This window comes from Penicillium pulvis (genome assembly GCF_028828015.1).
Source record: "Penicillium pulvis strain IBT 33274 chromosome Unknown contig_1_segment0_segment0, whole genome shotgun sequence".
Lineage (NCBI taxonomy): Eukaryota > Fungi > Ascomycota > Eurotiomycetes > Eurotiales > Aspergillaceae > Penicillium > Penicillium pulvis.
This window is the reverse complement of record NW_026643074.1, coordinates 2,229,665-2,248,381: the sequence shown is the minus strand read 5'-3', so window position 1 is coordinate 2,248,381 and position 18,717 is coordinate 2,229,665. Positions and strand designations below refer to the sequence as shown.

The window sequence follows — 18,717 nt, the reverse complement described above, 5'->3', positions numbered from 1 at the left end:
TGGCATCTGTTCTTGTTATGTTTTGTTTTTTCCTTGCATATAGTCTCTACTTCTTTGCCCTTTTTTTTCTGGGCTGGTGCATGGGTGGGAAATCAAAAGTTGATGTCCATTATCATATGTTTATCGAATTAATTGCCATGCGTAATCGTAGATTATGAAGTGAGAAATTCATACATGACTATGCGTCAATATATCAACGGCCCCTAAATCTGAGTATGCACGGGCTATGATATGTACATTGTTAAACGAGACACTACTGCCTCAACTCAACCCCGATGCTGATTAGATAATTACAACGCTCCTGCTGCTCGTCTGACACCTTCTCCATCCGCGTATGATTTGTTCGCAAAAAGATACGGTTATAAGCATCATCTCCGTCTCCCCAGGTCCGCCATCTAGGACTAGAAGCGACCCGGTGGGTATTCGGATTCAAAGATCGAATGAAACTTGTCCAGTAGCCCTGAACCACAGGAACGATGGCCGCATTGCTGGTATAATACGAATCAGGAGGATTCGTGCTAACATAGTCCGGGCCCCAGATGGCATTCACTTCAACAGTGTGGGTTGTCCCGAAACCCTTAGTGTCATCATCGGGGTCCAGGACGGCGTAGTGGTAGTTCCAACTTGGAACACCTGCTGCAGCGTAGATGGAGGACATGTGAATACCCGGGCAAATGTATCGTAGTTCGCCATATGCGTTGCTGGCAGGTCGCCAGTAGAGCCCGGCGTTGGGGAACTCCTTAGTCTGGTTTTTGTTGAGATATATCTTATGAATTTTGGTCATTTGATCTTTTGACATGCTAGGAAATTGGTCTTTGATGAATTCTTCTGCTTGGCCGACACTTGACGTGCCCACAGGAACGAAGATCGTGCCTTCGTTTGTATCATCGCCAAATATCACTGGGACTTTGATAAATTTCCCTTGTTGGAAGAGTGTGTATGTGTGGTCTTGGACCAGATCACCATCGATTGTCGGGCTGTATAGGTATAAAGGGTTTCCCGGGGCTCCTGGTAAAGGTGTGACAATGTTCTCGCTCTGCAGGTCGCTGACATCAAGGCCACGGAGACATTCCAGGGTATTTTCAGTCTCGTTACACCCCGTACGCGTAACCAGTCTGTTGTATGAGAATTGGCTTTCGGTAACATTGAGTACTGTTCCGAAACTTTGTGATTCAGCAGCTGCTCCGATGAATAGTCCCTCGTCTCGTCCTCCGTAGGCAGAGAGTAGTAATGTGACTGATGCTCCGCCGGCACTGTCACCACCGATTACAATGTGGTCCGGATTTCCCCCAAACTTAAAAAGCAAAAACGGTCAGCTTTATTGATTCAGGGTTTGATCATGGGCTCTTACCTTGCTGATGTGCTTCTTCACCCATTTGAGCGCCTTGAGTTGATCCTTCAATCCATTGTTCAGACTCGCACCCTGCTCCATTTCTTCGGAGGCAAGAAATCCATATGGTCCGACGCGGTAGTTGAAGGTGACCACAACAATGTTGTTTCCTGATGCTTGAACCAAGCCAGAGCCATTGTAGTTGGGATTTGACAGGGCAGCAAAGCCACCTCCCTGAATGAAAAAGTAGACGGGCAGAGAGGCATTTGAAAGATAGGCCTCCGTAGGGGCATAGACATCTATAAAAAGACAATCTTCGGCATGGTTAGATGGTACCGCTGCATTTCGCTTCCCAGCTACTGGAATACATAATGCGCCATGCTGCGAGTACTATGTCAGTGAAAGGTATAAGAGACATTTTTTTTGTGTTTTCCGAACATACCTGGGTAGCCTGTTGTAGCCCCGTGACCACGGGAGGGTCTTGAGGTGCCTCGAATCGCAAGTCTCCCACCGGCGCCGCAGCATAGCGCATCCCAACCCACTGAGAGATTCCCGAGGTTGAGCGTCCATGATAGCTAGCATAGTTCAAATGCGCCACTGGAGAACGGCCCAACGCCAGTGAAAATAATGATAACCAGAGTAGAGCCAACATAGTGAAGTGGCTCAGGTGCACGAAAGGAGGGGAAGTGCGACCTGCTACATAAGAAATAAACAAAGCCGGACTTCAGAAAAAAGAAGCGGACTCGAGTCAAGGGACTTCCAAAGGGGGAAAAAACAAAGGGAGATCGGGCTCATTTGAGCAAGTCATGGGTCCCTGGATACCAAGAAAATAAAGGCGAGTCTCCCTTGCATATTCAGGTACCGTGCCTGTGTACGCCTACCGGAAAGTTTATCTGCGCCATTAACCTTGGACCTTAAACTCCTTTTGAGCATCGATTATAGACGCCAAAACCTAGTTGGATATTAGATTAGCGGTATTAGGCAAGGCGCATCGCATTTTAAAAGTAGTTTTATCTAGTACATACTCGGTTACCTATTCGCCTACACTCCGCCGTAGACTACTACCGTGGCATGTAAAAATCAAGGAGTGACGATGAGTACCTTTCATTCTAGGAACTATATGTTAGTGTGTAATCCAGCTCGAATGGAGCATTATCTTGTATTTTAAACTTAATTAGGCAGGCCATGTGCTCTTGAATGTAGGCGCAGTAGCATTTTGTGTAAACTACAGTTACTTCATGACACTATATGTACCTAGTGAGGTGTCCAACTATTATTCAACGTATTTAATTATATATGCCCTTTTCTATATGTCAATCAATCAATGGTTTAGCTTTGAAATGGAAGCACGCAATACGGCAGGTTTCTCCAATGGATTTCTCGCGTCCATATACCCCCTACTCTCCCTTGATCACTTGCTTCTAGGCCTTGAGCTCATCATTCTGCGGGCCATGCAGTTCCCAGCCCTAAATGGGGACCTAATGACTGGTGATATTCTCGACAAGTGTTGGCACAATGATTTTTGGTACTATCGCAGAAGTAGCCGAAGAGACAGCTTCGAATTAGAATTTAACATAAAAGTCAAAATAGCCAAGGATGGAGAGGAATCCAATATTGTCGATCTAAATGTTGCCTCAACAAAAACATACTGTCAGAAATGGGAGAAGCGTGGGCTTTATGACAGCCTTTGCCCACATCCCCAGATAGTTCTTGCTGTTCCAATATTCTCGATCATTGTTGATAACCGTTGATAACTGTCTCTGACTGCTTAAATTTCCCTTTTCATCACTACTGTAGCTCACTATATCATTTCTACAAAACGGATGCTTAGTGGCTGGCGCAAGCTCCACTACGGCTTTTCCCCGCAACTTAATCTGCAGAAAATCTGTCCGCTCACAACACCTTTCTTTCCGCTCATTTCCACCATGGCACCCAGCGAAGATGAAGAGGACGACTACATGTCCATGGTGATTGAGGAGCCTACACAAAAGGAGTCCTTTACCCAACGGAAACGCAGGGAACAACGCGAGGTACCAAGCCACATTCGCATTCCTGCATTGCGCCCTTGGCAGTCGCGGATCACTAATCTTTCCCGTGAATCTAGGCCGAAGCTCGAGGCCGAGTCCCCTCCAAAGCTGAACGAGTAGCCCAGGAAGCTGCGCGTCGTGATGAAGCTCTAGCGAAGAGCACATTGGACCCCTCAAACAAGGGCTTCAAGATGATGGCGAAGCTAGGCTTCAAGCCGGGAGACTCCCTGGGAAAGCGAGACGCGGATACACCATCGGACGGAAAAATTGACCCGGCACAGGCGCGCGCGGAGCCGCTGAATCTCACTTTGAAGGATGGTCGGGGTGGTATTGGGTTGGATAGTGAGAAGAAAAGGAAGCTTCGCGAGGAGGCTGAGGAAGCGACTAAGAAGATTAAGCGGGAAGAAGGGGATTATCGTGATCGCGTCCGGGAAGAGCGCGAATTACGACGGACTGAGGCGCAGGTTCGTGCTGCGCAGAAGGTTGCTGAACGATTGGATCTGGATGCGGAGACGGAGACTACCGATACCAAGGACGGAGAGTCACATACGGACCAGGGCGCGGATGAGGATGAGGATCATAAGCCCAGGCCGAAACGGGTGAAACCGACTTCACAGGTCAATGTCCTCTACCGTGGACTCGTCCGGGAGTACGAGGAGCGCGAGCGCGAGAAACAGGCGCGGCATGCCCTGGAGACTTCGCTTCCATCGTCCTTCTTTCGAAATCCTAAATTACCGGGCTACGATGACGAGGACTTGGAGCGCGAGGACAAACAGGCGATTGGGAACCAGCTGGGGCCATATACCGCTGCGTTAGAACAGGAGGTCGAAGAAGAGGATCCAGAATTGGATGCCTTCAATGCTCTAGAGCCTTCTGAACGCCTCGAGAAGCTGGTGCGACATTTACGCGACACATATCGATATTGTTTCTGGTGCAAATATCGGTACGAAACTGATGTGGAGCTCGAAGGTTGCCCTGGGCTTACGGAGGAGGATCACGATTGAACGATGAGTTATGGATCTCTCTTTTTTATACTTTTCTTTTTGATTTCTCTTTAGCGAAAAGCTCAGATATCTCATGTGCATTGATGTGCTCAAAACAGAACTCATTATAAATATAGATTCAACCGTCCCGGGTAATCCTAGTATACACAGCCCTTGGTATCATAACAAATAACAAAAAAAAGAACCCAGATATAACAGACCGCTGCTCCATATACTTCGGGTCTATCCTCCCCATCGGCTCAAACTCCGGCGCACTGCGCCGATCATGCAGAATTAAAACAAAAAGCAAATACAGGTCGAGCAAATAAGCGACATCAAAGCTTCTGCATCAACTCGTCCAACGAACGATTCTTGCACTTCAGCAATGCCTGGTAACACCCTTCACACACGCGCAAGCAGCAGAACACACAACGATGACGGATCTCTCGGTTGAACTTGTGGCATGTCTGGCAGGGAAGTGGGCACCACACGTTCTGCGCCACAGGCATGTTCCGGTGCTCCTGGAAGCATGCAAAGTGAACCTTGTTCAAGGGTGCCGCGACGGGCTCGATATCCAGCATGGGAGGCATTGAAAGCTCTTCGGTGGACAGATTGTCTAGAGGAGTTCCGGGGCCCTCGGGGGTTGGGATGAAGTCTTCGAGGGGGGTTAATGCCTCGTTCTCGTCGCTCGGTGGAGGAGATAGGGTAACCGGGGGTACTGTTGGGTATGAGTGGTTCTGTGACCTGTCCACAACCACTGACTGTTCTGTCGGTCTGATCGTTTGCGTAGCAACTGGCAGTGGCGCCGGAGCGTGGACCTGTGTTTGGGGGGAAGCCGCTTGCGGTGATGGCTGCAATGGCGGAGATTGTGGTGCTTGCGCCTGAACAGGTACTGGTACGGGTGCAGGAGCAGGAGCTGTCACGGGTGTCTGCGCAACTGGGGAAGGAATTCCATTCGGCGCATTGGCAACTTTGCGCCGTGGGGGAACTTTGGTCAACATCCGCGGGGGAGGAGGGACCTGGTCTTTCGGCGGGGGCGGTAACTCCTTTGTCGGCGGGGGCGGTAACTCCTTTGTCGGCGGGGCTTGTTGCGGTGGCAGGGCAGGAACGACCACAGGAATCACCACTGGCTCCTCGGGAGTTTTCACCTCATTTGACTTCTTGAAGGAGAATTGTGATCTGGCGGCGGCACTGCCGTTCTTCATCGCCGTTAGAGACGGGACGCGTAGCCCGCGAGGGCGTTTTTCGGAATCGAAAATTGCCATGCTAGATAGACTTTGCCAAATTTTAATGGCGTTGAATTGGCAATATAGGAGCCGTTCGAGTTGGTGGGTATATGGTTATCAGCGCCACAAGGGTTATCTCTAGGGCCCGATGGGTCTCCGTGCGCAATCTCGGGCTTCAGCTCAGGGTCCAGGAAATTGGACGAAAAGGAGAAGAACTGGATATATAAGAGAAGTAAAATGATGGGCCAGAGAGGAAAAGAGAGAAAAAATCGCGAGATCAAAATAGCCCCCGTAATCTTAATCCGAGGGGAAAACAGCAGCAGGTTTTCTTGTTCTTTAGAAGCTTATATCCACTTTTTTTTTTTCCTTGGAACCTCTTCCCATGGAACTTCCAATCGTTCTTTATTGAATATATTATACCTGAAATCGTCATCCCCATGCCCAATGATTCATTGTAAGTCGATCGCATCCAGCGGAATGCAGGACTTCACGATCGCCGGAGCCAGCGATTGGACATGAGGAATGAGAGGAGCTGATACCGGGTTGTGGGTCTCTAATTTCACCGTTAAAGAGACTTGAATTTGTTTCATCTTGAACGAATCCCGGGACCCCTAGTGGAGTCGATTGGAGCCATCACAAAGGTCCATCGGTCAATCTATCGAAAGATCCTGCGCTAAGAACCAATAGATCCGAACCGGTGTCCAAGAAGTGCCAGACGTGGTTTATGCACTCAACCCCCCTGAACTCGCACTTGCCTCGTTTATCCGGCATTCCATGCGCCAATGCGGTCCTTTCATTGGTGAGCTTCTCGGCCAAGTCCGCCATTTTACATTGGAATTTCCGTTGTCGTCATCTTTGCTTTTTTCGCCTACGCTATACAATCGCATGTGGAATAGATGAATAAATCATAAAACTCCCGCTTGTGTACATTAGCTATCGTTTTCCGAAACGGGCATATACGATCGGCGTTCTCGTGCGGCCTACAGATCAGATTCATGTTAGTCGCCTTCGATTATGAATTCAGATGCTTTGCTTACTTCGAGATATCGCTCGATCCAGGGCTTGGCGAGCGCCCATGCTAGCAGTCCGCCCGTAGCGAAGATGAAAAGGAAAACCACCGCTTCGTCCTTACGCGAATCTCGCTCTATACAGCTAGTCAGCCTCATTTCATGTGTTGTTTTTGTTTTTGTTTTTCTGTTTTTGTTCACGGATGTCCAAAAGTCTCGATCGCATTCGATCCCAGCCACTATTCTTCCCGCATGGGCCGCACTTACGGAAGCAGGTTGTAAACACATCCTCCTCCTTGGCCCCTTTGCATGTCGGTAGCTCGTAGTTGAGGCAGAACTTGCGATTGCAGTCATTGCAGCTAAGTGCGCGATACTTCTGTGCTCGTGGGCTGATGTCGTGGTCGCCTTCCGCTGGATCCGCCACGCTATCGAAGGCACGCTCGTAGAGGTTTAGGACATTGTCGATGGAGGCCGACCCAGAGCTGGACTTGGATGGATCAAGAGGGATGATGGTGCTATTGGAGAAGCAGGTGCATTTGCAAAAGGAGGTCGGTGCTGCAGGTTAACGGTTAGCATCAGCTTGTAGGTTGGTCTGGGTGTGCGCTCTTACTGGAGGCTAGGGTCAAGGAGGTGAGAGATAGAAACGTCAGAAGCAGCAGCAGGAAGTGCGCCTTGCCGCGATACATTGTGAGAACAGGTATGTCGTTTAAAAGCCAGTTCGAGATTCTGTATGTTTCATGGAGATGACGCGGTTATCAGTTATCGTCACGTGAGGGCCCACGGGAACTATACGTTTGTCTACGAACTTGACATCTCAAGAGGTCAAGTTGGTTATTTCAACTTTTGTCTTTGCTTGAAAATCAGGGTTTACGCTAATATCCCCTGGTTAATATACAATGAGATGTTTGCCGCAATGTGATATTTCGTGCATTAATATCCGATGTGGCGGCATTTACGAGCATCTGACACTGCCAAGCTCGATAAATTCAGCACTAATTAAACGATCCACTGTTCAATGAGCTATAACGATTTTCATCTCAGACTTTTTCCTGTATCAAAAGAATGCTGTAAATCAAGAAGAGTTTTTCCGGGGGTCGATTCGATTCTACCTCTCGGGAGTGTGCGAATAGTATCACTAACATCGCCGAGAAACTGCCAAACCTCTGCCAAAGCTTCTTTTCCCTATAACACACCACACCCCTGGAAAATAAGAAAAAAGTGATGGCCTCTTTGAATTCAAAATGCCAGATCCTAGGTCCTAGTTATACAAGAATCCAAAAGCCTTGAAGCTTCAAGGCTTCTCGTTGGTAGTAAGTACGCCCTGTTATCAGGTGCTCTTCAGTGCCTGGCGTTTACCCGGACCCTTGACATCGACCAGCTCAGGTCCCTCTAAATGGTCTGAGCTATCCCCTTGACACTGGTACTACTTCGTAGTTTAGGGCAATAGATCTATACATGACGTGCAAATATATTCCGCTCTCAGAACATTCGATGGAGCCCTCACTCAGGTTTGCCCGGCCTTCCTGAGGGGTGTCCCCTTCCATCGAATGGATTACACAACTGTATCAAGCAACAACGGCCGTTCAGGACATAGCACCCCAGTAGGTACCTATGGAGGCCATGCAATTATTCTGACGGGTTCATCATCGAGCGAAGAAGTAAATATCCCCCAGAGCCACCATCACTGTCCGAACACGCTTTCACTGACCCCCCATTCATCCGTTCCTTGAGGGTACACCGAGGCTTGAGCAGGCATATACCGACTTTATCGCGAAGCCCGCTGCCACGTGTTCATCCTCCCGTGATGCCCTCTACAGACTCGCACCTGGCAGGGATCCTCCGCAGATTGTCTCCTCGTCGCCGGCGAATCAGGATGTCGATTTCCTTCGCAAGAGCACAGTAGTCAAAATGGATGAAATTGTTCCGTCACCGGAAAGCTTGGCTGTTGAATTGATTTTTGGGGGCCTTGTACGGGCACGTTGTTGGTGTGAGTGGTAAATGGTGGTGTAAGGAGGATGCGTCTTGATGGCATGGGAAAGAAGGGACGAGAAGAAGGAGAAAAGAGAATGGGGCATCACAAGAGCAGCAATTTTGCTTATTTACTGGGTATACCCATGGGTTGAAATCAGTCTCCGCTGAAGTCGGGTTGCCCTTTCTATAACCTGGGCAGCAGCCTTTGTTAATTTCCTGCCATATTCGCCATCTCTCTTCCACCATTAAATCTCGGTCTTAAGCTCCTTCACTCTATGGTTATTTACATAGGGGACAATTACTCGGTCACTTACCGTTATTACACAAAGCTGCTTCTATATTTTTTTTATCAAACATGCTCGCTCTCCGATCCTTACCTCGTCGGCTCTCTTGGGTTGCCCCTAGTACGACTTGACCCTGAGAAAGATCTTTTGGAAACACAATTGCTAACAGTAGAACAGAAAAACTCTGTCAACGTCAATATGCAAGCGTTCCTCAACTCTGCGCGGCCGATATAGGCGCTCCAAAGAACACAGAACATGTTCGACAAGTCGATCAGCACCTCAGAGATAGTGGAATTCTCAAAATCGACCTCCAGTTTGCAGACGACAACTGCAGCTATCTCAGACAGTTGCTTCTTCAACTCCACAAATACCACGATCACGGACTTCCAACGACCCACAGTGCCAGTCGTGGCTGGTTCTGGGATGTGCGCCCGCAACTAGATCCTCGGACCGATGCTTATATCGCACGCTCCGAGACGATGAACCAATTTCCCTGGCACACAGACTGCAGCTATGAGAAAGCACCGGCCCGCTACTTTGCTCTACAGGTGATTCAGCCAGACAAGTGTGGTGGTGGCACTCTCTCGGTCCTGGACACTGCCCGCCTGGTGTCTCTTTTGTCACCTTCGGTCCTCGAGGCGCTCGGTCAGCCTGAATTCCGCATCAACGTCCCGCCTGAGTTTCTCAAGGAGAAAAGTGTGACACACGTGGTCGGAAACCTGCTTCAGGTGAATGGGAAGCCGAGGACGACTCAGCTACGATTTCGGGAAGACATCATCACACCATTGACTGAATCGGCAAAAGTTGCGTTTGAGGAACTACAGCGGGCTCTGGCGAGTGACGATATTCAGTCACGGGTGGTGCGCTTGACATCTAGTATGCTTCCGCGTGGGTCGATCATCGCGATGGACAATCGCCGCTGGTTGCATGGTCGGGACGAGGTTCTTGATCCTAATCGATATCTTCGTCGAGTTCGATGGGATGCACGTCCTTTCAATAACCTGTAACTACAATTCTGTATGATTTTGCAATGAGCAGACATCCCTACCCGCAAAGTATATGGTATTTACCACAGTTTAATAAAATATCAAATATCAAATCAATAAAAATGACTGCTGCCATTAGTCTTACTAGTGACTAGAACTCCCGGCGCCCTAACTTCATGCTCCCGTTCCTTCTTATGAGATGACTTGAGCAATCGCTCCTTCCTGTCATGTTTCTTCATAGTATTATTGTGTTTCGAGATTCTCTTTTAACATTGAACATCTGAAGCTTCTTATTTCCACTGCAAGGAAACATATCTCAGCCTGCAAGGGCAATGTGGAGGTGGAACGGCCAATATCCCAGCTTTCTAAGCTTCGCCACATCGAAAGGAGGCTCGCACTACTTCCTTATCTTCTTGTTGTGATTATTCTTTTCCTTGTTTTGCATCTCGTTTATCTTATTTCGAAGATGCAGAGCGCTGACAGGTTCACAATGCTGGATCTGATCCAATTACTTTTGTCTGTCCCCTCTATGCAGTTCATCCGCGAGTCGAGCGCCTTTTACACATCAAAGCCACATTTTTCTGGGCAAGGTCTTGATCAAGCGCAGTGGACGCAGGGAAAATGGAAAGACTACGGCATTTCGGACTCTCGACTTTTCTCTTACAATGTGCAACTACCAGCTCCAACTGAGCACCAGCGATTGGCCCTGCTCCGAGGCTCGAAAATCCTCTATGAGGCGCCATTGAATGACAGCGAGAATGGATTCTATCCTGCGTTCTACAGCTTTGTCACCAATGCGAGCATTTCTGCACCCTACATTTTTGCGAACTTCGGTGCAGAAGACGATGACGAGGATCTTTCAAAGAACAATGTTAATCTCGCGGGGAATTAGGAATGCCCAGAACAGAGGCCTTCTCGGTGTTGTCATGTATCCCGATCCTCAAAATGACGAGCCCATCAATGAAAAAATGGGTACCGACCGTATCCTGATGGCCCGGCACGACCACCAGAGATGATCGAGAGAGGAGGTATAGGACCATGGGGTATGTTGATATCTCAATTTCCTTGACCAATGGGCGTTGCCTAATGAGTTCCAGATTCGTACCAAGCCGGCCTGGTCCCCACTATCCCCTGTATGCCAATATCCCATGCCGATGCCATTCCCATTCTCACCGCATTAAATGGTCACGGTCCATCAGCTTCTGACCTAAATAACCGATGGAAGGGCGGAGGACTCGCAATCCGTGGCGTCCACTATAATGTGGGGCCATCACCTCCCGCAATTTCGCTCCAGCTTCGCACCGAGGCATTCCTGCACACTGGCCGAGTGCACAACGTGATCGGTAGGATACCTGGTGACTCTGATGAAACTGTTATCCTCGGTAATCATCGGGATGCTTGGGGCCCCGGTGCCGGTGACCCCAATAGTGGATCGGCAGCTTTAAACGAGGTCGTTCGGAGCTTTGGAGTACCACTCCGCCATGGCTGGCGACCTCGCCGCACTATCATTGTAGCCAGTTGGGAGGGCGAAGAGATCGGGCAACTTGGATCCATACCTTGGATTAACGAGCATTTTGAGTGGCTGAATGCTACTACTGTCGCTTATTTAAATGTTGTCGTGGCCGGTGCGGGACGAAAGTTCCATGTCAAAGCGAGCCCCCTGCTGTACAGAACGGCGCTGAATGCGATGCAGCAGGTGCAGTCACCAAACCAGACAATGAGTGGTCAATCAGTTTTCGAAATTTGGAACGAGATAGGGGCAGGAATCATAGGCACCCCGGGCGGGGGTGATGCCATCCGATTTCAAGGTCTGGTGTGTGCTCCGACTGTCGATTTTGGATTCTCTCAAGGCTTGGGAGATAATGTCTTCCCTTATCACTCAGGATTCGATAACTTCCAGTGTTTGAACCAATTTGGGGACCCCGGTTGGGCATATCATCTAACTAGCACTAAACTCTGGTCGCTAATGGTGGCACATCTATCGGAATCGCCTATTCTGGACATGAAGGCTACTGATTACGCCATAGCCTTGGAAATATGGGTTAAAGATCTTTTCATGGAACAGTCATGGTCCGAGCAATGTGATCCAGAACCACTTTACAGTGCAGTAGCCCGCCTCGGCCAAGCCGCGAAAAGATTTGACCACGAGGTGGCGTCGCTGGTTTCGCAGCCACATCCTTGGTGGAACTCTTGGTTCGACCGCAAGTTGAGAGCAGCGATCGACGCAGCCAATCAGCGATACATTCGACTTGAAAGAACATTCTATCATGATTCCGGAGTTGATGATCGTTCCTCGTTTCATCATGTCTTGTATGCGGCAGCCCCGTGGCATACGGAGAAGCCACCCTTGCCCGGGCTACATGAGAGCCTAGAAGCGGGTCTATGGACTAATGCAGTGGTAAGATCTATCTTCGAACCTCATTCGATACGATTATAAATTTATTTACTGACTGCAGCAGATGTGGCGAGATGTTGTGACTGACAAAATCATCGATGCTGCAATTTTGCTGGAGAATTACGATAACTCGGGGCTGTAGGTGCCACACTCGCTGATTGCCAGTGAGATTCGAATGTAACCTCAAGGGTTATAGGGCGCAAATATTATTTGCATGGGCGAATGACTTGGTATCCCAATAATATCCCTGTCACGTCCGTGCGACCTTTCTCTGACCAAATCAGAACTCCCTTTTAGAAACGATCTCGTAATGGATAAGATACTTTGGCCTGGGAATAGTCTTGGGCTCGGCATGACCAGCTCTATCGTCAATAGCAATATAGCGACCAGGGTGTCTAGGCGTGATCCTGAGACTCAAGACATAAGCGGGGATTTCACGATCCAAGTCGGCCTCCGTCGGGGCGAGCTTCAGGGCTGGCGGCTACATGTACGGAGTAAGTACCTTGCGAAAGTATACAATCTACCACACAATCAAAGTCGAAAGAGCTTTCCTCGTTCTGGAATTCTTGCTTGCTATCTTTTTTTTTTTTTATCTAGAAATGTTCAGAATACCCCAACCCTCCAATTGGTCCAACATCCCTGCTGACGCGGCCCACTGAGTAATCATATATCGCATGGCCTTACCAACAGGATATTGTCAAAGCCCATTATGGAGACCAGCTTTCGGCAATTAGTCCTTGGCAGATGTTGCCACTGATAGGTGTGCATGTACGCCAGCCTTATGAAGATGGCGTGAGAAAGCTACCAATCAGCGTGGATCGCTTATAGATAAGTAAAGATTATCATACGTACTATGTTCCCGGTCGCTAGGCAAGGCCAATGACAAGCCTTGAGCCCCTCCCCCGCCAACCAATCTTAGCAAAGTGGGACAAGTCTTAGCTGTACTAGTCTCACTGCAATCTGTTGTTATCGTGCCCAGTCTTGATGGTCTGAATGAACTGCAATTGTTTACCCACTCTCAAATATCCTATATCTGGAAACGATATGATTATGAGTGCCAAGATCATAATCTTGGATCATGAAAATAGGTGTAACTTGGCAAAAGGGTACTAAAGTCTGACTGGAGAACAACAAGCTAAAACTTAGTCTATTTGGTTTTCTGTTACAGTTCACGTTAGCGCCATTCCCGGGATGGAGGTGTGGCGACCAATCAACACAAGGGGTATTATCGAGGGGAATTCATGAATGTAGTGGCTGTCGGAGCTCCGCGGTGGCACCGGAACACTGTCCTCGTGAGGTTCAATGGCACCTTCCAGGGTTAGCTCCTGCCCTAAAGAAGGGAGGAATGGCCATATATATATGGGGACATCCCCGCTGGGGAAAGAGCCGTGGTGTCTCCAGAACAGTGAACCCCCTTCTTCCATTTCTTGTGCTCTGCAACTGCAGAAGCACTGTTCCCTTGCGACATGGAGACCGAATCCCCCGTCTTCCGCTATGACGAGAAGAAGTCCGACATTGAGGAACATGTCTACCCCTCTGAGGGGGAGATTACGGACGTTGAGCTGGAGGAGTTGACGGCCTTGGTCAAAGAAACTATCTCCGAGCACGAGATGGACGGCAATTTTCCCCAGGAGATGTTGGACGAGGCACGAGAGTTCCTGACTAAGGACCCCAAGCAGATCACGGCGTTGGAGGCCCAGTCCCTGCTCCATGATATTCGCAAGCAGCGTGACCTCTTGTTGAATGACTCGCCCTATCCCGAAGTCCGTGCTGTCGTCGACCCTATCGATGATCCTGAAATGTCGGCCAGCACCTTCCGTTCTTGGTTTATCGGCTTGGTTCTCACCGTCGTCTTTACCGGTGTCAACCAGCTGTTTACCCTGCGATACCCGACGATTATCCTTTACTCCTACGTCTCGCAGGTCGTATCTTACCCCATTGGTACTTTCATGGCCAAGGTTTTGCCTACTCGCCAGTTCTCTCTGTTTGGCTACCGTTTCTCCTTCAACCCTGGGCCCTTCAATCAGAAAGAGCATATGCTGATCACCGTCATGGCCAATGTTGGATACGGAGGTTACATGGGTACCGCGTATACGACCAACATCTTCACTGTGCTGAAAATCAAGAAGTGGTATGATGATACCGCTCTGTACAACAAGGCTGGCTTCCAGATCCTGTTGACGCTCTCGACTCAGTTTCTGGGATACGGATGCGCGGGTCTGGTGCGCCGCTTCTTGGTCTTGCCGCCGTCTATGATCTATCCCAAGGCCTTGGCGACAATTGCCCTGAACAAGGCTTTGCACAGTGATGACAGAGGCGAGATTGTGCACGGATGGACCATGTCTCGCTATCGATTCTTCCTGTACTCTTTCGGTGCCATGTTCATTTGGTATTGGTTCCCGGGATACATCTTCCAGGCTCTCTCCTATTTCAACTGGATGACCTGGATTGCCCCGGAGAATACCACCCTCGCGGCAGTCACTGGTAGTATTACTGGGCTGGGAATTAACCCGTGGCCCACATTCGACTGGAACTTGGCTTCCGTTGTCTACGATCCCATCATTACCCCCTATTATGCTCTGTGCACGATCGCCCTAGGAACGGTCTTCTTTTGTGTCTGCGTGATCATCCCCATTTGGTGGACCAATGTCTGGCAGACGGCATACTTCCCCATCATGAGCAACTCTCTATTCGACAACACCGGCGCTACCTATGATGTTTCGAAAATCATGGTCGATGGTGTTTTCAATGCTGAGGCCTATGAAGCCTATAGCCCTCCTTACATGACTGCCTCCTATGCTGTCATGTTCTTCTGCTTCTTTGGAGCCTACATGGCTGGTGTTGTTCACATCCTTCTTTACAACCGTTCTGAGCTGGGCAAGGGGTTCAAGTCTTTGTGGCAATGGAAAAACGCTCGCGAGGAGCATGAAGATGTCCACAATCGTCTGATGAAAAAGTACAAAGATGCTCCAGACTGGTGGTACCTGATCATTCTGGCCCTTTGCTTCATCGTTGGTTGTGTTGTCGCCCATGTGTATACTCCCGGGTTCCCCATCTGGGGCATGGTCGTCAGCTTGTTACTGTGTCTCATCTTGCAAGTCCCCTACGGCATGGTGTACGCCATTACCAACGCCGAAGTGACGAATAACGTTCTCGCCGAGCTGATTGCTGGTTACGCACTGCCCAACCAGCCTGTCGCCAATATGATTTTCAAGACTTACGGTGTCGTGTCCTGCGCCCAGGCTATCCAATTCGTCTGTGATTTGAAGATGGGGCACTACATGAAGATTGCCCCTCGCGTCATGTTCAGTGCCCAGTGTATTGCCACTGTGGTCGCTGCCTTCGTTAGTATCGGTGTGAACGCTTGGGCGTTGGCTAACATCCCAAACGTCTGTGAGACGGGACAAGCATCCGGTTTCAACTGCGAGGGTTATACCACTTTCTTCACCTCCTCCGTCATCTGGGGTGCTATTGGACCCGAGAGACTATTTGCCAGTGGAAAGATGTACAACGCCACGCTGTACGGATTCCTGTGCGGTGCCCTCCTACCCGTGCCGTTCTACCTCCTGTCGAAGGCCTTCCCCAAGTCCGGTTTCCGTTACATCTACTCACCGCTATTGCTCTACGGAATGATGAACTTTGCTCCTTACAACCTGACATATGTCATCGCCCCTTTGATCGTTGGTACCGTGTTCAATTACTACATCAAGCGTCATTATCTTGCTTGGTGGGAAAAGTACGCTTATGTGCTCACTTCTTCGTTCGGAGCTGCTCTCGCTATTTCCGCTGTGATTATCTTCTTTGCCGTCGAGTACCACACAGTTGATATCAACTGGTGGGGAAACTCGGTTTCATTCGCTGGATGCGATGATAGTGGATGTACTTTGCGCGCTGTTCCGGCTGGTGGAGTTCCCGCCTGAGATATGGATGAATGATAATGAATGGAGATGAGAAATAGCTGTAATATCTAAGCATTTTATATACGAATTTCGATATGATTGTATTGTTTTTTGGAACTCTTGGATCACATTATGTTAATCTTCTATGAAGTACCAAGAAGGGTAATTGCCCAGAGTATTTGTTCATGATCTTCCCTTCATTCCCTTCTTCCGGTTCTCTCTCTGTCTCTGCTCCTTGGCTGCATCACGCCGTCTCTTTTTCCATGCCCGGTTGTTGTCTCCCCGATTTTCCCAGAACCATTTCGCAAATTCAGTCTCGTCTTTGTCGCCAGATCCTTCCGTTCGCGATTTCGAGACTGGGGTATCAATCGTAATGTCTTCGTCCTCCATGTCCTCATCGTTCCACTGCATGTGCCGACTAGCGGCCGCTGTGTCCGGGGTGGGAGCTGCACTCCGCATACCACGATCCTGTAGATCCCTCTTGCCAAAAGGTGTAAAGGGAGTCTGGGGCTCGGGGCCTCTGGACTCATCCTCAGACTCAATATCGTCGTTGTTGCCAAAGAAGCTAAATCCGGCCTCAGTGGGTGCTGGAACCTGTTGTTCTGACTTTGTGGGGGCGGATCGCTTGAAAAGAGCCTCCAAAGGGTGAACTTCTTTGGGTTCTTGGGGCAATGCCTCGGTCTCTTGAGCGGGCTCCCTGGCTGATTCGGGATTCGTTTCATTGGTGGTCATGGTAATATCGTTTTGTTTTGTGCTCTCTGGTGAGGATTCTTTTTCAGCGGGAATGGCTTCGTCCGCGTCGGACTCTAAAACAGAGTCATCAGAGCTGCTGGCCTCACTCTCGCTCTCACTTTCGCTCTCCGAATCCGAACCTTCATCTGAAGAACCGCTTGATGATGTCCAGTCTTCAGACTCGGCAGAAGATTCGGGATCTTGTGCTTTGGCTTTGGGGCTTTCAACTGGGGCCTTGCGGATAGGTTTCTTCTCTTTCACTCCAGGAACCTTGCCAGGCCGATAATCCTTCTTCCGAGCCTTCTCACTGACAGGTTCCTTCACACTGCCCATAGTGTCCACCCAGCCCTTCTCCTCGTCGAAAGTAGCTGTCTTTGGGGTGTCATCTCCTGAGGAACGGAGGAAGCTAGGGTAGGTGGTAGCTTTGGCAAACTCGTGTACCACAGACTCTGAACCTTTCTGCTTCTTCTTGGCCTTCTTGTCGTCGGCAGCAGCCTCGGAGGCGCGATTAGGCGGAAGTTTTGTGCGGAATAAGCATTCAGCTTTCTCAGTGTACTTGGATTTGGGTTGAAGTTTTTCCTTCTTATCGTCCTTGCTCTTTTTCTTTTCGTACTTCCGCTTGTCTTTGGCGGATTTGGGTTCGGTCCAACCTCTCTTCACTTTCCGGTCGGAGGGGAGCTCAAAGCCATCTAGTGTCTCGTCTTTTGACTTGCTCTTCTTCGACTTCTTCTTTTCCTTGGGAGCTTCAGGTTCGGCATCTTCTTTCTCAAGTGGCCGCTTGGATGGGCGAGCTGTGTCCACCTTGAACTTCTTTCCCTTCAGGATCGACCCATTGAGCTTCTTCTTGATCTTCTCGGCGTCCATCTTTGGCAGAGTAACGAATCCGTAACTGTTCTCGGGGAAGGTGGAAATGGTATGGTATGAGATATCGGTGGCCGTTGCGCGAACGGATGCCGGTAGGACCGCTGGGAGAATGTCGGGAGTCAAAGGGCTGATATGAAGTCTGATTGGATCTGTCTGTTCCGTCATTGCATCGTGGTCCAAAGGTTTCTCGCAGTTGAAGATCATCCTTTTCTCTACAACTTTTTTTTTTTTTTTTGGTTCGCCCATCCAGAGTGGTCACCGCCTTCCTTATCCAGGCTCGACCCACTGTACACAAAGAACCCACTTGGGCATCATCATTGGGGATTGATGGGATGTGACTGGACATGAGAGATGCAGGGTTGGGTTTCAAGGTTTGTACCGACAATTATCCTGTCAGCTGCCATACTGTAGTGTCGACGATAACAGCCCTAAATGGAAAAAGGTGGAGCTTTGATGGATTTGGTGTAGATAGTCTGACCATGAATCTCTCTAGTCTGAACACTATTGACTAGAAGTAGTGAATCAATAAATTACATATAATAAAATCGGAAGTTTTTAACATCAAAAGGGAGAAAACATAGGAGTGTTATCCGGTATATACATGATCGACGTTGGAAAGCTTGGAGTCCCCAGGGCTGATGTAATCCCCATGATGACGACGGTCGTGTGCCATGGAAGGTCTGGCCCATGAGTCTCATGTGGATGGGGTCATTTCCATTCTCTCTTTCAACTCTTCAAATAACGGAGTTTCATTCCTACTTTGACTGTGGTGTTCAACTTAAATGAGCATCCGCCACATCCGGTAGCTCGGAGCCCTTACGTATCCTTAGTTCTCGATCGGCACCGATCCGTTCCCCAGTCATCTCCTCCGCCCTGTCCCCGCTTCCATCTTTCCCACTTCCCCTGCATCTCTCTTCCCCAAATGTGTCACTGGCTTTAGGCCTTTTTGCTTTTCACTCCCCCCTTTATCCCTATTCCCCCTCCCCCTTGGGGGGCCACCTCGGAGGTGTTCC

General features: G+C 49.3%; 9 protein-coding genes across 9 annotated transcripts; 5 read left to right on the top strand and 4 right to left on the bottom strand.

Annotated features, from left to right (window-relative positions):
• Positions 1-253: 253 nt before the first annotated feature.
• On the bottom strand, positions 254-1,982 carry N7503_003787 (uncharacterized protein; the record flags this gene model as incomplete). The annotated part of the gene is made up of 3 exons (XM_057063334.1): positions 254-1,294; positions 1,352-1,711; positions 1,773-1,982. 3 exons carry the CDS (start codon positions 1,980-1,982, stop codon positions 254-256), a joined length of 1,611 nt encoding a protein of 536 aa, XP_056924249.1.
• A 1,273-nt stretch (positions 1,983-3,255) lies between these two features.
• N7503_003786 (putative G-patch domain protein) lies at positions 3,256-4,361 on the top strand (the record flags this gene model as incomplete). The annotated part of the gene is made up of 2 exons (XM_057063333.1): positions 3,256-3,360; positions 3,435-4,361. The coding sequence occupies 2 exons, from the start codon at positions 3,256-3,258 to the stop codon at positions 4,359-4,361; spliced, it is 1,032 nt and encodes a 343-aa protein (XP_056924248.1).
• Positions 4,362-4,675: 314 nt separating this feature from the next.
• Positions 4,676-5,605, bottom strand: N7503_003785 (uncharacterized protein; the record flags this gene model as incomplete). The annotated part of the gene is made up of 1 exon (XM_057063332.1): positions 4,676-5,605. One exon carries the CDS (start codon positions 5,603-5,605, stop codon positions 4,676-4,678), a length of 930 nt encoding a protein of 309 aa, XP_056924247.1.
• Positions 5,606-6,214: 609 nt separating this feature from the next.
• N7503_003784 (uncharacterized protein) lies at positions 6,215-7,278 on the bottom strand. The gene is made up of 4 exons (XM_057063331.1): positions 7,184-7,278; positions 6,841-7,128; positions 6,604-6,710; positions 6,215-6,546 (listed from the first exon to the last, which is right to left on the bottom strand). The coding sequence occupies exons 1-4, from the start codon at positions 7,257-7,259 to the stop codon at positions 6,496-6,498; spliced, it is 522 nt and encodes a 173-aa protein (XP_056924246.1). The 5' UTR covers positions 7,260-7,278; the 3' UTR covers positions 6,215-6,495.
• Positions 7,279-8,899: 1,621 nt separating this feature from the next.
• On the top strand, positions 8,900-9,835 carry N7503_003783 (uncharacterized protein; the record flags this gene model as incomplete). The annotated part of the gene is made up of 2 exons (XM_057063330.1): positions 8,900-8,948; positions 9,006-9,835. The coding sequence occupies 2 exons, from the start codon at positions 8,900-8,902 to the stop codon at positions 9,833-9,835; spliced, it is 879 nt and encodes a 292-aa protein (XP_056924245.1).
• A 445-nt stretch (positions 9,836-10,280) lies between these two features.
• N7503_003782 (uncharacterized protein) lies at positions 10,281-10,706 on the top strand (the record flags this gene model as incomplete). The annotated part of the gene is made up of 1 exon (XM_057063329.1): positions 10,281-10,706. One exon carries the CDS (start codon positions 10,281-10,283, stop codon positions 10,704-10,706), a length of 426 nt encoding a protein of 141 aa, XP_056924244.1.
• Positions 10,707-10,826: 120 nt separating this feature from the next.
• Positions 10,827-12,351, top strand: N7503_003781 (PA domain-containing protein; the record flags this gene model as incomplete). Its single annotated transcript, XM_057063328.1, has 3 exons — positions 10,827-10,857; positions 10,912-12,212; positions 12,274-12,351. 3 exons carry the CDS (start codon positions 10,827-10,829, stop codon positions 12,349-12,351), a joined length of 1,410 nt encoding a protein of 469 aa, XP_056924243.1.
• A 1,324-nt stretch (positions 12,352-13,675) lies between these two features.
• Positions 13,676-16,129, top strand: N7503_003780 (OPT oligopeptide transporter; the record flags this gene model as incomplete). Its single annotated transcript, XM_057063327.1, has 1 exon — positions 13,676-16,129. One exon carries the CDS (start codon positions 13,676-13,678, stop codon positions 16,127-16,129), a length of 2,454 nt encoding a protein of 817 aa, XP_056924242.1.
• A 162-nt stretch (positions 16,130-16,291) lies between these two features.
• Positions 16,292-17,869, bottom strand: N7503_003779 (uncharacterized protein; the record flags this gene model as incomplete). Its single annotated transcript, XM_057063326.1, has 1 exon — positions 16,292-17,869. The coding sequence occupies one exon, from the start codon at positions 17,867-17,869 to the stop codon at positions 16,292-16,294; it is 1,578 nt and encodes a 525-aa protein (XP_056924241.1).
• Between the last annotated feature and the right edge of the window lie 848 nt (positions 17,870-18,717).